This window comes from Saccostrea echinata, unplaced genomic scaffold, assembly GCF_033153115.1.
Source record: "Saccostrea echinata isolate AGI-Se365-2 ecotype Australia unplaced genomic scaffold, CSIRO_AGI_Sech_v1 ptg000014l, whole genome shotgun sequence".
Lineage (NCBI taxonomy): Eukaryota > Metazoa > Mollusca > Bivalvia > Ostreida > Ostreidae > Saccostrea > Saccostrea echinata.
In genome coordinates this window covers 7,101,468-7,117,220 of record NW_026889763.1, presented here as the reverse complement: position 1 = coordinate 7,117,220, position 15,753 = coordinate 7,101,468, and the positions used below count along the sequence as shown (strand labels likewise).

The 15,753-nt window shown below is 33.2% G+C and overlaps 1 protein-coding gene across 1 annotated transcript; it reads left to right on the top strand.

The window, feature by feature from the left end:
- The first annotated feature begins 905 nt into the window (after window positions 1–905).
- On the top strand, window positions 906–8,952 carry LOC133187173 (uncharacterized). Its single transcript, XM_061322536.1, has 5 exons — window positions 906–1,306; window positions 1,471–1,608; window positions 4,126–4,249; window positions 4,487–4,681; window positions 8,490–8,952. Exons 1-5 carry the CDS (start codon window positions 966–968, stop codon window positions 8,718–8,720), a joined length of 1,029 nt encoding a protein of 342 aa, XP_061178520.1. The 5' UTR covers window positions 906–965; the 3' UTR covers window positions 8,721–8,952.
- Window positions 8,953–15,753: the final 6,801 nt, after the last annotated feature.

The following is a 15,753-nucleotide window of genomic DNA, read 5'->3' as shown; positions in this document are numbered from 1 at the left end:
AAGCAACGCTTCATTATGTTTTCTAAAGTGAATTAGATAGGTATGATAGTAAATATTATTTTCATATATACCTCATATTTTTGACTTTATGGGTGAGATAAAAAAAATTATTAATCTTTCTATTTACCATATCAAATTTTGTTCATATCATGATTAGAAATGATATTCATTTCTGAAAAAGTAAGCAACGCTTCATACTTCAAACTATTTTCTATTTGAATGTAATGCTATTGTTGTTGATGAAAATCAATGTTGTGAATTTAAAAAAAATGGTGAAATTTGGAGCAGAGGGATAACGTTATATTACCTAAAGAAGACTACCCATCTTTTATTTACGTACATGTACATATGTACGATTGGCTACGAAGACAAAGAACTTTTGGTAAAAGAAATAAAGATATTATCCATCTTTTAAAAGTATGATAATTCTTTTTCAGTTGATTTGAGATATAATTTGTAAAACCAAAAAGGTTCTTATTTTTAAGGATTAAAGACATGAAAAGTTTGCATATAGCGAAGTTTTGACAAACCCATATCCATTGGGGAAAAAATGCTAATTATATATGTCGGAAAAACAAAAGTTGTAACTACGTACCATTTCATTGTTATTCTATGTCAAGGCAACGCGCCTAGATTATTAGAATGCATCATAATCAGTATCTCTGCAGACTCCATCAATCTCTTTTTGATTTTCAACAACTAGAAAAATTGGCATATTCCATGATCATGATGATGCGCACTATTTCATAAAAAAAAAAAAATATTAGAGGTTTGTAAATATGTCGCATTGGGGCCTCCGTATATTATGAGAGAAATGGTCGCACTGGGCCACCATATGCATTTCTGGTTTCACTTTCAGTACGAAACAAAGTGATCATGAATTCTCGTAATTAAATATTAATTTAAAGGAACAGAATAAATAGGGATTTGCTCACATCAGCTGTGGATGACTGTTTGCACTTGTGATGGATCCTGAGAAAATGCGGGAATCAAATTCTGGTGAAGAGTTTTTGTGTCCGAAGAGCACATTAGATTGGGATCGTCATTTTGTTGAGAAACTTGGGGTTAATTTTAAAGAAGAAGACATCTACAGAATAATTACATCTGAATGGTCGCTGTTTCATTTGGATGCAGACGACTATTGTGAAATTGACAGGTGTGTTAATGCCTGCAACCTTAAACTGGATTACGAATCCTTGGAGTCTTTGCCTCCAAACATTGCTACACCGATTGAAACATTTGCAAGTTCGTGGGAACCAACTAGACAGCAGTTGAAAGTGATTAAATCAGAACCCTTATTGGAAAAGTAAGAATCTATTTTTCTACAAATTATCAGGCCTGGAAACAATTTTAGTCAAAAAATAGGGCGGGGGGGGGGGGGTACCTGTTATCCTGAATATCTTTAAAATATGTATCTGACTCTCAAGTTAAATATTATGTTTTTTAATTTGTTTAAACTTCATATTGCAGGTTTTTATTAAAATTGGAGGAATTTAATTACTGCTTAGCACAAATAATTGCAAAAAATAAGCCCAACACAAGCATATCAGATTGGAAATACCAGGTCTTGTTTGAGAAGTTGCTGCAGTTATTTGGTATTAATACTTGGTAAGTACATCAAAATTATGTAGCTTAGCCCCTGTTGCAAAAATTTATTAATATTGTAACAGGAGAGGAGAAAGGTGTGATGGACCAGACAGGGATTCGAACCAAGGCCCCCTGAATCTCCAGCCAGGTGCTCTACCAACTGAGCTCTCTGGCAACCTGCAGTCAAACCCATCTGACCGTCACATTCCTCCCTCCTTTTTAAAGGTCTTCTCCCATAAAGTCACTAACCCAGGTTCTTCCCTGGCAAGTCTTACATCTGTCACTTCCAGGGCACAGCACCAAATGTAACAAGAGAGGAGAAAAATTTGATGGACAAGGACCGGGATTTGAACCCAGGCCCCCTGAATCCCCAGTCAGGGGCTCTACCAACTGAGCTATCTGGCCACCAGCCATCAAATCCGTCTGACCGCCACAATATATTGGTAAATTTTTCATGAAGTTTATTATTCATTCTTAATTTGTTTGATCTATAATTCAAATTCTTTGTTGAAATCTACTTAAATACACTAGAGCAACTTTATACATGTGTGAGAAATATCCCTGAGATTTGCAAACAAATTGTGGAGCACATGGTTCAGCATTTTCGCAAGCCAAGGGTTTTCGGTCTGCTTCGCTCCCAACAAACCTTTGGCAGAGAATACACCACTAAAACTGTGGCTGATATGCAGTTTCCTTGGAACCAATGAGGAGACAGCTTTCATGTCACATAATGTCATTTATTAAAACAACAGATGAACAGTCATCTATAATTGTTTTAACTTTTGTGACTCCATATTCTTCATATTTTATACACCTTTAATTCCCTCCTGTAGTTCTTCATTCTCTGTTTTTGACTCCATCTCCAATTCTTGTTTACAGTGGATACTGAATTACAGTTTGAAAACTGTTACCTGATTGGCTGGAATCCAGAAGTTAAAATTTAGTGCGTCCAGAAGATGTTGCTTATAGCGGCCAAAGTTTTGATGGTGTAATCTGCCAAGGGTTTGTGGGGAGCGAAGTGGAACGAAAACCGTTGGCTTGCGAAGATGATGATGACTCAGTGGTCATAGGTGTTTGGCCAGTAACCAAAGGACACTAGTTCAAGCCCTGCCACCTCATGTCACTAAATGTTGTGTGTTGTGTCCTTAGACAAGGCACTTTATCTGCATTGTCTCGTTCTACCCGCTGCAATGGGTACAAGCTTATGCTGATGTTAACTTGCGATGGCCTGGTGTTCCATCCTTATGGCTCATCAATTTTTTTTCTTAATTTTCAAACAACCCCAACTGGTATATATTAGTGGTCTCAAAATAACTTAAGACTTTAAAAAGTTTGTTCAGCAGGATATCTTGAATATATTATTTGTCATTGACTAGTTGTCATTTGACAATATGCAATTAAAACTTTCTTGTATAATAGTTGGTTTAAAGTTATTGTCTGTTTAATTCAAGGACATTGAAATTAAACAAAAAATATCAAACGTGTCACATGTGGACTCTATAGAGTTTGAATAGGACCTCTTTAGCTAATTAAAGCACAAAGTCTTTAGAGTAATGTTTGAAAATTACATATACTAGATTGAAAGATGAGTAATTGTTAAATTGACAGGGTCATTTTAATAAGTATTTAATAGGAAAGGAGAAAATGTATGGCTGGACCGGAAATCAAACCTGGGACCCCTGCATCACTAGTCAGGTGCTCAGTCGACTGAGCTACCCAGGCCGATATCCATGGCCGAAACCATTACATTCCTGCTGCCTTAAATTGTCTTCACCCTCTAAGACACAACCCAAGTCTTACTGCCCCTGGCAGGACTTTCACCTGCAAGTCCAGCGGCGGTCAATGGCACCAAATTATGTAACAGGAAAGGAGAAAATGTATGGCTGGACAGGGAATCAAACCCAGAACCCCTGCATCACTAGTCAGGTGCTCAACCTACTGAGCTACCCAGGCTGATGGCCATGGCCCATACCATTACCAGCTCTTTAGCCTATTTTCAGAGAGAGATTTAATTAAGGATAAATAACACAAACAAACTTTTTTCGAAATCAGCAATATTTTTTATTTATTTATATTCAAATGGGTAACCTGAATAATGTCTGCCATGTAAAGTGGGAGAATTTAGTAAGATTTTGTCACAATTATGTTAAAAATACATGCAAAATTTGTATAGAATTGTATAGAAACCAAAACAAAGTCACAAATTTTAGCACCAAAGAAAACGTACGATTTCTTTATATTTTAGGGATTTATTATTAAGTCATTTCTATTTGAAATCAGTCAAAAAATATATATCAATCCAGGCATCGAATTTTTGATTGTGTTATGTATCCTTAATGCTTGAATGTATACATGTAATACTCATCACATCTATGTAAAATGATATTTTCTGGTGATGTAGAATTGGGTGATAGACAGTACATAAGGCATTAAAATATGCATCCTGCAACAAGAAGTATATGTATATATACTTTTAATTATTTTTACATTGAATAAAGGTCTTTTAATTATAAATTATGAATTCCTATTTGTTTAAAGGACCCAACCATTTATTGAGACTAAGAAAGCTATGATCATGGGTAGGACTATGTCATCTAAAGCTGACCTTCTTTGTTGCCGAACAGATCCTGGACTTCAAAGGCCAGTTCTTTGTGTTTGTGAGGTAAGAATGTTTAATTGTTCACCTGTCTTCAAACCAGAATTGTGATAAAATGCTATAAGATAAAGCTGATTGAAAAGTATGAAAGGAAGACTCAGTTCAAGAGACTAAGAACTTCAAGAGATCAAAGATCAAAGAGATCAAAGTTTGAGTCACCAGGAGTCACCTGTAATTACATGTAATAGGACATGTTTTCTCAATTTACATTACATATGATATGATAATTAAATTTATCTGTAGGTACGGAGAACTTGTCATGAGGAGGACTTTATCTCTCCACCAAAGAAACCCAGAGTTATCTACGAACAAGATGCAGCCAATAATTCCAAAGATGATCTCAGTATTTGGTCCAAACATATTGGAGACCTATTTTTGTACCTTGATAAGTCACCAAGAAATGAGGGAATACTTGGTATCACTCTTGAAAAGACATGGGTATGCAAAAATTATTTCAATCTTTTAAATGAAGCTCAAATGATTAAAATTTCAAACAAGCCAATTTAGGGAATTTGTGTCCCCAGCTTATGGAAAAAAAAGAAAAGGGTGGAAGACCATAAAAAAATGAAGATGGAGAAAAATAAAAAAAAAAAAGTCTACCTTGACCTTTCAGCTTTTGGCCTTAGGCCAAATAAAAAAATATGTGTGGTTCCGGTTACCCGACCTTCCCTATTTTATACCCCCGACCCTAAACTTTTTTGGCAATTTTCATATTTTTTCCGGAATTTTCCCCGATTTCCATTAATGGCTACAGTTTAAGTTTTAGTTTCAGCAATGACAGCCTCCTTGCAATACATAGTGCAAGTGTTTAATAGTGTTAAATCCAAAGCAAGCTAGCATGTAGGTGTCCCCTACCAATATTGACTAGTATATTATCACACCTCATCTAAATGCCATTTGCAAAGGAGTGATAGGTATTATTTAGAAAAATTAAGAAAATCATTTTGTTAAAAAAAAAAAAAAAAAAAAAATCCCTACCTACCTACCCTAATTTTTTCGGAAGTGTAACCGGAACCACACATATTTTTTTGTTTGGCCTTAAAGTCTATATTGACCTTTTTTAAGCTAAAGAAATTTGTGACCTTACAAAGCTTACAGAGAACTAATGTTATCATCTGAAAACTATGTATGCAATATAGAATTTCTAACCTTGGTCTTTGACCTAAAAATCAATAGAGGTCTTCAGAAAGTCATATTGATGAAAAGTATGAATTTTCATTGTAAAATCATGAAGAGAGGTAAATTGAAGCTATTACCAGGAAACCATTTTATGCAAGATATGAATTTTTTACCTTGAAATTTTGACCTGAAAGTCAATAGGTGTATTCTTTAAGTCATTGGGAGTGATAAGATTTCATTGAAGACACTCAAGGACAACAAAAAAAGCAAGTTATTATCTGGAAATCATTTTTTGCAATGTATAAATTTCTGTTTTTGACCTTCAACTCTTTGAACTCCAAATTTATATTAGTTTTCTTTAGGCCATAGGGAGTTATTATATATAAAATTGCAAAAGCTCAAAGACTTCCTGAAATATTGTTTGGAAATGAAAGTGTTACACAGAGACAGAATGTTTGAACTTCTGACTTTGACCTTTTGACCTCAAAATCAAATGGGGTCTGTTTTAGGCCATAGGGAGTTGTTATGGTCAAATTTCATAGCAAAAGCTCAAAGGCTTTTGAGACATCATCTGGAAATGAAAGTGCTACACACAGACAAAAAACAACTGGACGGACGGACACAGACCCAGATTAATATCCTCCTCTTTCAGAGAAAGTAGGGGACAATTAACTTCCCATAACAAAGGATCACTTCATTTCCCAAAAAGGAATTGACATAATTATAAGAGAGAACAATTTTCTGGAACAAGTTACATTTTCAGTATCAATGTTCATTGGTTATTTTCTACCATAAACGTGTCTAAAAGTTGACTATTAGCAGTACGAAAATTATGTTAAAGTTAACTTAGAACCGCATTTTCCTCAATCACCGATTTTTGCATGAATTTTGGCCTAAATCTCACTAAAGGTTGGCCTGCCTTTGAATAAATATTATGTTATTTGAAAGGTTGTGATATAAGGAATTTTTGAAAAAGGAGTTTTTAGGAGCCCTTGCTCTATGGTCCAAATTCACAAAACCTACCAAAAAGGGGGGGGGGGGCTGTTTCTGGCAACCTGGTTCTTATTTTTACGGTTTTTACTTACAGTCTGCATACTTCTGTTAGACCACTGACTATTAGTTCCATAATCTTTTTTTTTTGAGTTATGATTCGAATATTAGTGCAAATATTTTACAGTTTTAAATTCTGACCTTTTCAAACACTATTTTAATTTTTTTATAGGGGCTTGTGTATTTTCCTCAAGTTCAATTATCTATCTTTGAGGGGGACTGGTCTTTTGATATGAGAGGTAACTTCCCAAGTAAATAATCCTAAAGTTACCCTTAGTTTGTCGTACTATAATTCAGTAATGGCGACCTTTTAACCAAAACCAATGAAAGACAAAAAATTGACTTCTATATTCTTTTGCTAATATTTTTCATCTATACTGATTACATTTGACCTAAAACGTTTGCATCTAGTTCTTTAAGTATTACAATAATATAGTTCTATTTTTTATGAACAGTTTTGAAACTGCAGTAATACATCATGACCACATAAAGCATTTTTATTAGTATTCAAATTTTTTTCTAGAAAAAAAAATCTTAAAGGTGCTTAGACACAGATTTGAACTTAATATTTTCTCAAATTTTCTGTATATCACAACTTATATATTGCAATAGCATTTCACACGAAAATATAATTAAAAACTTATTTTATCTGGATATTATTGGAACTACGAATTCCGGGACGCGTTTGATTAACACATCGTTGCACTTACACAAATTTTAATTTTATCCTTAATATTTAAGAAAAGAAGCGATTTTGTTATGAAAAATATTACATCTATAATCCAGAAAATTCAGAGTAGAAATGTTCGAAAGCAAAACCAACTCACCAGTATTGTCAGTCCGTGCTCTGTGATGTGTACAGAGTTTTACAAATTGAACAACCCGTGAAACGTAAACTGTTTTTGTAAACAGGGCACGAGATTTGTTATTGTTAATGTTTACGATTCACCGGGTGTGTTCAATTGTTAAACTCTGCACACACCACTGAGCACGGACTTACAATACTGTGAGTGGGTTTTGCTTTCGAACATTTCTACTCTGAATTTTCTGGGTTATAGTTTTAATATTTTTCATTAATACACAACAAAATTACCACTTTTCTTAAGTATTAAGAATAAAATTAAGATATGTAAAAGCGCAAGGATGTGTCAATCCAACGCGTCCAGAAATTCGAAGTTTTAGTAACTTCGAGATGAAAAAAGATTTTTATTATATTTTAGTATGAAATGCTATAGCAACATACTCATATAAGTCATGAAATTATACAGAAAATTTGAGAAAATATTAACTTTAAATCTGTGTCCAAGCACCTTTAAAGAAAGATAAATCTTGCTGCTTTGTACAAGCACAAAATAATACTAATGTGATATTCTGTCTTAAAAAGCAGTGCTTTATTATGTTTTTGAATATGAATTTAATATGTATGACACAAAACAATATTTTCATATATACCTCAAAGGATTTTTAATCTTATCCCGTGATAATAAATCATTGTTTTTCTCTGTGTCAAATTTTCTTCATATCATGGTCAGACAATTAATTCATTTCTGAAAAAGTAATCACAGCTTCATACCTCATACTATTTTCCTTTTGAATCTAATTCTATAGTTTTTGATAAAATCAATGCTAAGAAATAAAAAAAAAAATTGAGAAATTTAGAGCAGAGGGTCATATATTGTAACTCCTTAATGCATGTTCATTTCTATGAAAATATGTTGTAGAATGAATTCAGTACTGATACTACCGGCACATTAGAAATGTTTTCAATCATGCCAAACAGTAAGACTGCTGTTGTATGTTCATATAGCCGAGGGTGTTTTACCATAGAACAATTGAAGATTTTGCACAAAGACTTCACTGGAGCTTTAATAACCCCCCACCCCTCCCAATGCACATTAGTGAAATCTTTAAGATACTAGTATTCAAAGATAATGAAAAGCATATTGCATGGAAGCAAATAATTTAAATATTATAGCAATTTCAGATTAATAATTTGTCTCTCATATACATGCACATGTAAGCTTCTTGCAATTCTGGTAAAATGTATCTCATATACGAATACTGTAATATTTTTCAGGTACGATTTACCTTCCTCAAAGTTAAAGGTCCTTGTTTGGAGGAAATTCGAAATAGACCAGGAAATAAACCTGGGCCTGTGAATGTTGAGGAGGAAGAACGTCCAATATTTCGCTTCAGTAGAGGCTACAATTATTTAAAACAAGACGATCGCAAAACTGTGTTCAAAGCTCTCTTGCTTTTTAGAATGATGCAAGTTAGGTTTGAAAGGGGTGCTACTGCCGTGCTGTAGTTCATTTAACATTGCAGACGATTTCAATCAATTCCAGTTTTATGTTTTAGCTCACACATTATATCGGCTGGGTGAGCTTTTCTGTTCAACATTTTATTGAAAAAAATTCTTGTACTGTAACACTGCAGACAAGAGGGTAAGATTAACGAAAGTGAAAAAAGAGTAATTGTTGAAAAAAAAGAAATGTTTGTTCAGAAGGGAATGAATAAAAAAACGAATGAAATATGTACAATCATGTATTTTCCACAAAGTGTGTTTCATTACTTTATATTGAATTTATAAAAAAGAAACTTACAACAGAAGATAGGAGTGCAGTAGAGATTTATTGTTTTAAACTTAGAAAACCTACACAGTCAGAGGAAAGTGACATCTGTAGTTAAATCAGGCCCCAGGATCATGAAACAGACTTAAGTCAAATTTTCAATTACCTGTAAAATGTTTACTAATTGTTGAATTTATCTCTAAATTTGCAGACAACACTTTTGTAAAGCAAAATTGAAAAATATTTAATTTTAATTTTGTTCTGATTGACCTTTACAAAAACTAAATAGAACATAAAGATTTTGACTTAAGCTTAATATGTTTCATGATCCCGGTGCCAGATGTGGAAGCTGAAAAATTCCAAGGAACTTTTGGAACATTTGAAATCACAAAAAATTTACAAAATCAACAACATAAAAACTTTCCAACTTTATATACAATTATTCCCCCATGATAAATTAAAGTCCAGTATAATCCAGGCCAGGTGATAAAGGGACTTTTTCAAAAAGTGTTGAGGGAAGCATAATCTGTTGAAGAAAGTTTTTTTAATAAAAGAAAAAAGGTTATGACAAGGTGTGACCGGTCGATAGGGGATGCCCACTCCTCCATTGCACCTGGGTTTATATGCATAAAAATTCTTAAGTCCTTAAGCATATATACTTAAGTACTGTTTTCCTGCTTGGCATATTTTTCATAATATTATTTGTTTGCTTCTTCATCGAGACATGTGTTTGAAATGTTTACATTTAAGTGAAAGCGGAAGTGACTTTATTGACAATTTTTATGCATACGAACCCTGATCCCCTCTGTTTTCAGAGGTCTGTGATTTCTCTGCTCCCAGTTTGTATTGTTTTAATAGACTTTTGAGCTTGATTTCTGTTTATTATTTTCATATTTCATTAACTCATTGAATGAATATTTGAATATCCGTTGGCATCCCTAATAAAAATAAATCATGCGACTGGTTTAGTTGGTTAACAACAATATCTGTCGAAGAAATCTCAGTCAAAAACCTTGTTGACAAAAGGGATATGCTATGGATATTTAAATTAAAGAGACCGTGTGACTTCCAAAAGCTCGACAGACTCTAAGGTGAGAATCACTTGAAATTACCGTTTAATATAATTTGTATCATGTTCTGAATTGCAGTCCAGCCCTGGCAATTTCCATATGCATGCACTCCCCTGTGTTCTTTCCTATATAAGTACGCTGCTTTCGATCCATTCCAGTTCCAATTACTTTTTTTACATGTACGTCCAGGGTCAGTTAGAGATTTTGGATTACCAGGTGTTCATTTGACTCCCATCGCTTTGTTTCCAAAGCCACTGCACGTGCTCAAGCTTTGCATTTTTAAGCGCTAAGCGCAGCGCAAAGCGCTTACTGTCATCTTAATACTACTTCCGTTCGCGATCCAGCGCCACTTAGCAAGTAAGATAACTCCACCGAGTCTTCTAAAAATATGCAACTGGAAATCCCCAACTCGCTTTCGGCTATTTTAGAGTAATACTGTGTTACGCACATGTCTAATAATAGGTGTCAATAAGTGGTAGACAGTATACATTGTACGAAAATCTGCTGTTAGTGGATAAAGGCGGTTCTTATCTCTATACACTGTAGTTCATTAAAAATTATGTCGGCACTGTGTAACATGTAGCTAACAATTGCTGCAGTGATAATACATGTATCGAAGAAGTATTAAAAAAAAACATCAATGGTGCAAATTCTTTAAAAACGGTTTATTATATGTCATGTATATAGTGATTGTTTAAAACTCATATGGGATTTTAATAAGTATTTAAAACTCAAACTGGAAATAAGTTATTTAATAGAAAATTTCGCATAAAATTGATATACAATGTTTTTATGATCTATATAATTTATATCCATATTAACTAACTTTTTTTTCTTCTAGACCCTTATTTCAGACAATGTAACTAAAAACAAGTCTTTCTATTATCACCCCTGCACCATGCAGAGAGCTATCAATGATGTTGATTTTCGCATCTCAGTATCAATTATTAACAGACGTAAATGCATTCATGAACTGTCTATATTCGTGTAATATAGCCTTGTTTCGCAAGGAAAGGCAGTTTACGACTGTACGTACATGTAGGACACTTAGTGGCTGAATCCACTTCGAGAGGAAAACTAATTTCTCGGAAATATTGATGACAAATATGGCGCTTTGTGTGTGCTGTGCGCAAGATATGTCGAAAATGTAAAACCTTACTTAAACGTTCTCAGTAACGGGACAGGTATGTTTGAGTTGCCGATTTGTCTGCTTAGCAACTTTATGAGCACTAAATAAAAACAGAATGAAACAATGTTTTATATCTTCATGAAAATCAGAAAATAGGGTTTCATATTTGTTCATACTTGAGATTAATATACTATCTTTTCTTTTTGGGTTGTTGATATTTTATTTTATTCCTATCAGCATGTTTTGAGTGGTAGTTGATATCATACCTAAACAAGTTAAGATTAAGCTAAAGCATCAAATGTCCGTAAAAAAAATTACCGATTCATTTTAAAGTATTTTAACAAGAAAGAGTTAAAAAAAATACTCGAGTTTTTAATGACATATTTTTATTCCGAAGAAAAAAGTATAACATTTTTATCTAAAAATGTGATATTTACAAATCAGCTACACATATTGTGAGATCAACAGAAAAGACTAATTTTCGACGCAAATACATTATAAATCATGTATATGAAAGTCAAAGATTAAAGAATAGCACTAAATGTTTTTTTCATCAAACGAAGAAGACAAATATAATATACTTATACTCAAATTGTATATATACCTATTATCTCTGACAAAACTACGAAAACTCTTCAGGTGCTAATTTCCTAGATTTTGTCAAATGTTGATGCCGATATGTTGCACAGCGCGATGAATGTGAAGTGTTAAAAATGTGTAAGGCACAGCTGTAGCATATTCAAAACAAAATGTTATAGTCTAAGTCTTATTTATCATTAATTAATACCGGCGACTGTGTAAATATCTTGCACACTCCATTGAATGTACTTCTTGTAAAATCCTTTCTATGAAATCGTAAATTTATAAATCGCTTATGAATATGAGAATAAATTGAGATATGATAAAAAAAAAAACCCAATTCAGACTGAATATCATTTTCGTTATTTTAAAGATCTTTTATTCATAACTTTAATAAATGTTATCAATAAGGATTTTTTTTTATCGATATGCAGTATTGTATGCAATAAGAAATAACATCTACATTTTCTAACAAATAAAATGACAGTCGCCAACCATAGGCGCTTGGTTTCAGTTCAAATCGGCACACGATTGAAGGGCGTTATTCAATCATTTTTGAAGCTAGATCTCATCCGACAACGGTAGGAAAAGTGTAGATATTGATTAAAATCAATTGTGAACCGAGACACCCCCTGAAATCTAAGGTGGCAACTGTCGTACCTTGGTTCTTTTTTATATACAGTTACATGATATTTTTAAAACGTGCTAATTTCAGCGATCTTCGATTTTTATTTTAATGAGTGTATTCAGACACACCTAGAAAAACACATAACACACAAAATACACCATCCATGCACCTGAAACCAAGCGCCTATGTCACCAACAGCAAATCTTCATTTTGAAACACTCGTGAACACGAAATGAATTTATTATTAAAAATTATCACAGTGCTGTAGTGTTTCAGTCTAATAAAATGAAACTGAAAGCAACGGATGTGACGATTTCTAATAACGTAAAATGTAGAGGCGCCTCGGAATTACACGAAAAGCCTAGAGAGGTCAGATTTGTTCTATCTGCATAGATTTAATGATGTTAAAGAAAAAGAAAACTAGAAGCGAGTGCTGCTCATAACGGCAAACTAGCTCTTAAAGGAACGCCGAGACGAAGAGTAAAATTCGGACTGTGCACATTGCTCCAAAATGAACTTTTTTCTATAATAATTCCGGAATTGCAATTTAACACAAATAGACAGTTTTTCCATAACTTACTGTGGTATTGCTCTTTCTTGCCATAACTAAATTAAACTTCAAAAACAAAAAAAAAGTAACTGAGTTGCTTTAATCGAATTTGCTGAGAGATAGTAAATTTGACGCTCAGGCAAAAAACTGTGTGAATTTTATCTTGACTTTTTAAATATATATTCATTTTTTGGCAAATTCTGTTGAGTGAACATGTAAAATTTGTTCCAAAAATATTAATTGACACCTGCATTTCAAATTCCTAGCGTATGATAACGGGGAAAATGCTCCGAGTAAAAATATGTAGGGCTAACATTCCAAGATATTAGATTGTGTAGATTTGTAGAACTTTCTATTAAATATCTTTCCACCACAAGAAACAGTCCCCCATAAATCTTGTTCTTTATGATTTTATGGCCAGTTTTTAAATTGAATGTTTTATAATTTGTATAATTCAAATATGTTATAGAAAATGAAATTGTAATAAAAAGTTTTGAAGTGAGAGGTTATTACTGAACTTTTCTTAAAAGCTAACAAGTGACATACCTTAAATAGCAACGTATATACGACGTCATGGGATGTCACAGTCTCGAATCTTCAAATATATCCTCGTGAGGTTTAAGTAAATGTGTATCAAACAACTGCGCTCGCCCCTAGCGTTTGCACTGTCAATATATTACTTATTCCAATACAATAGGCAATTTAAATTCAAAATAATTCTGATGAATGTCAAATTGTAAACATTGCTTAGCGCTTTCCAGTACTTTCAGTACTTTGATTTTAGTGTGTGTATGACCCACGATTTCATTTTTAAATTTCAATATACCTGGTATTAATATCTTCTTTTTTTAAAAAAAAAAAAAAAAAAAGTAACGGAGAATGTAATTTTACGAAAGAGGAAACTCTCTGCGGAGAATTTTTTAGAAGCAACCAGATATTGTTTTTTACCATAACAATCGGATCAAGGGAATTTAAGATTTTCCTTCATATTCTTATGTAAAACTTTTATTCCTTAGTGTGACCTCATCCGATGTTGGGGTCCACGAAGTATCTACAGTATCTACACTGCCTTGAAACAACTGCTTTTTAACGTGTCTATTCTGAAAAAAAAATATTTGAAATCTATTTTTTTTTAATTTCAACTCTTAAAGAAGTTTTTGTATTTCTTAGTTCGTATCAACTGGAGTCTGTCAAAATAACCTTCCATTCTCTTTTATAATGATTTAGCCAATAACAGGTGCTATTGTTGTGCACTAGAAGCTATTCATGTTACCCTTTCTTTTCTCTTTAAATTCCCGATATTGCATCGGTGACAATGTTCAATTAATCCAGCTTGGCACGCACGATATTGACTAATCTAGGTGTGTTAGTTTTTTCAGACACAATTGAGAAAATTCCATCAGAAATACTTATAAAAGGAAAATGCATAAACATGTATCTAGCATATATTGAGCACCCTTGCGTATAATGACGAATCATTCTGTAAGCTTGAATGGATGATTAAAAACTACAAAGGCAAAGTTCATTGAATATGCTTACAATACACGCATCAATAATGAAATCATGAAATAATTGCAACTTTAATAGCAATAATCCCCCCCCCCAATTTTCAAGAGGTACCATGATACCATGATAAATATGCATTGGAAGTAAGTTATTAGTTTAGTTATCTAAAAACTTCGCAGTTATCCTAAATTATGCTGTTTAAAGAGTATATGGTATTATGAATAGTATTTGAACGTTCTCGATGACCATGATGCCCTTGCGTTGCTAATTGTGAAAGGCATCTTTTCAAAACAGATAAACAAAAGACAAAAAAACAAAGCAAAAAAAACTTTGTTTACATCTATGAGAAAAGCATAAATAAATCATGCAGGACTTTTTATAAGGCTTCGTCTATAAATATTTTTTCTGCTATAAATGATGAATCGCTATATAAGTAGATTCTGCGGAATTCCAGAAACGCAAAGGTCAAGCAACAGTCCATTAAGCACCAAGGTTTTTCCAAATTAAGAGACAAAAAGCGAAATAATTGTTCTTCTTTTGTGATAAGGGTGCACTGATTTCAGAATGGTAAAAGTTCTTATCGCCGTGTTAATAGGATTACTCTGCACATACGGTATGATTATCAGTAAACATTTTATGAAATACATGTACACGTAATTAGATTCACTTGTTAACTCTTTCGAAACTAAATCTTGTTTCATAGGTTACCAGCATCTACCAGATCTGTCTCAGGATGATGAAAAAGAAGAAAAAAAACAAACAAAAAGATAAACTTCTGATATTCTTTTACAACAAGTTTAAACTTAATTTTTCAGTTCAAGTATTATTTGCAGTTGGCTTGTGATTTGACAAACTTATTACTCGTTTAGGTAAAACTGGGTAATTTCAAGACCTAGATATGATAATAATTTGTTATATTTTTTTCAGCCACTGGGCATCTACTACCGACCCACCCCGGAAGATGTCCAGACAATCGATTACTTGGTGCCCTGTCCAGTTCTAGCATTTGCTTGGCCCGCTGCACCACAGATGAGGACTGCTCGTTCTTCGAGAATTGCTGCAACTTTGGATGTCTCTTGGATTGCGCAGTGCCGTATCCAGACAGGGATTTCCATTAACTGAATAAACTTGTGTGTGATAGAAATAAATTTAATGATTGAACAGTATATGCCGAAGATTGGATTTTTATACTTACCCCTTGAATTAACTATGAATTCATTTTCAATGAGAGAGTTTTAAGTATAGTTGATTCTTCCTATGGGCGGCGGAAAGGGCAAAAAATCTCATATAAAAGAAAACAATTATTATA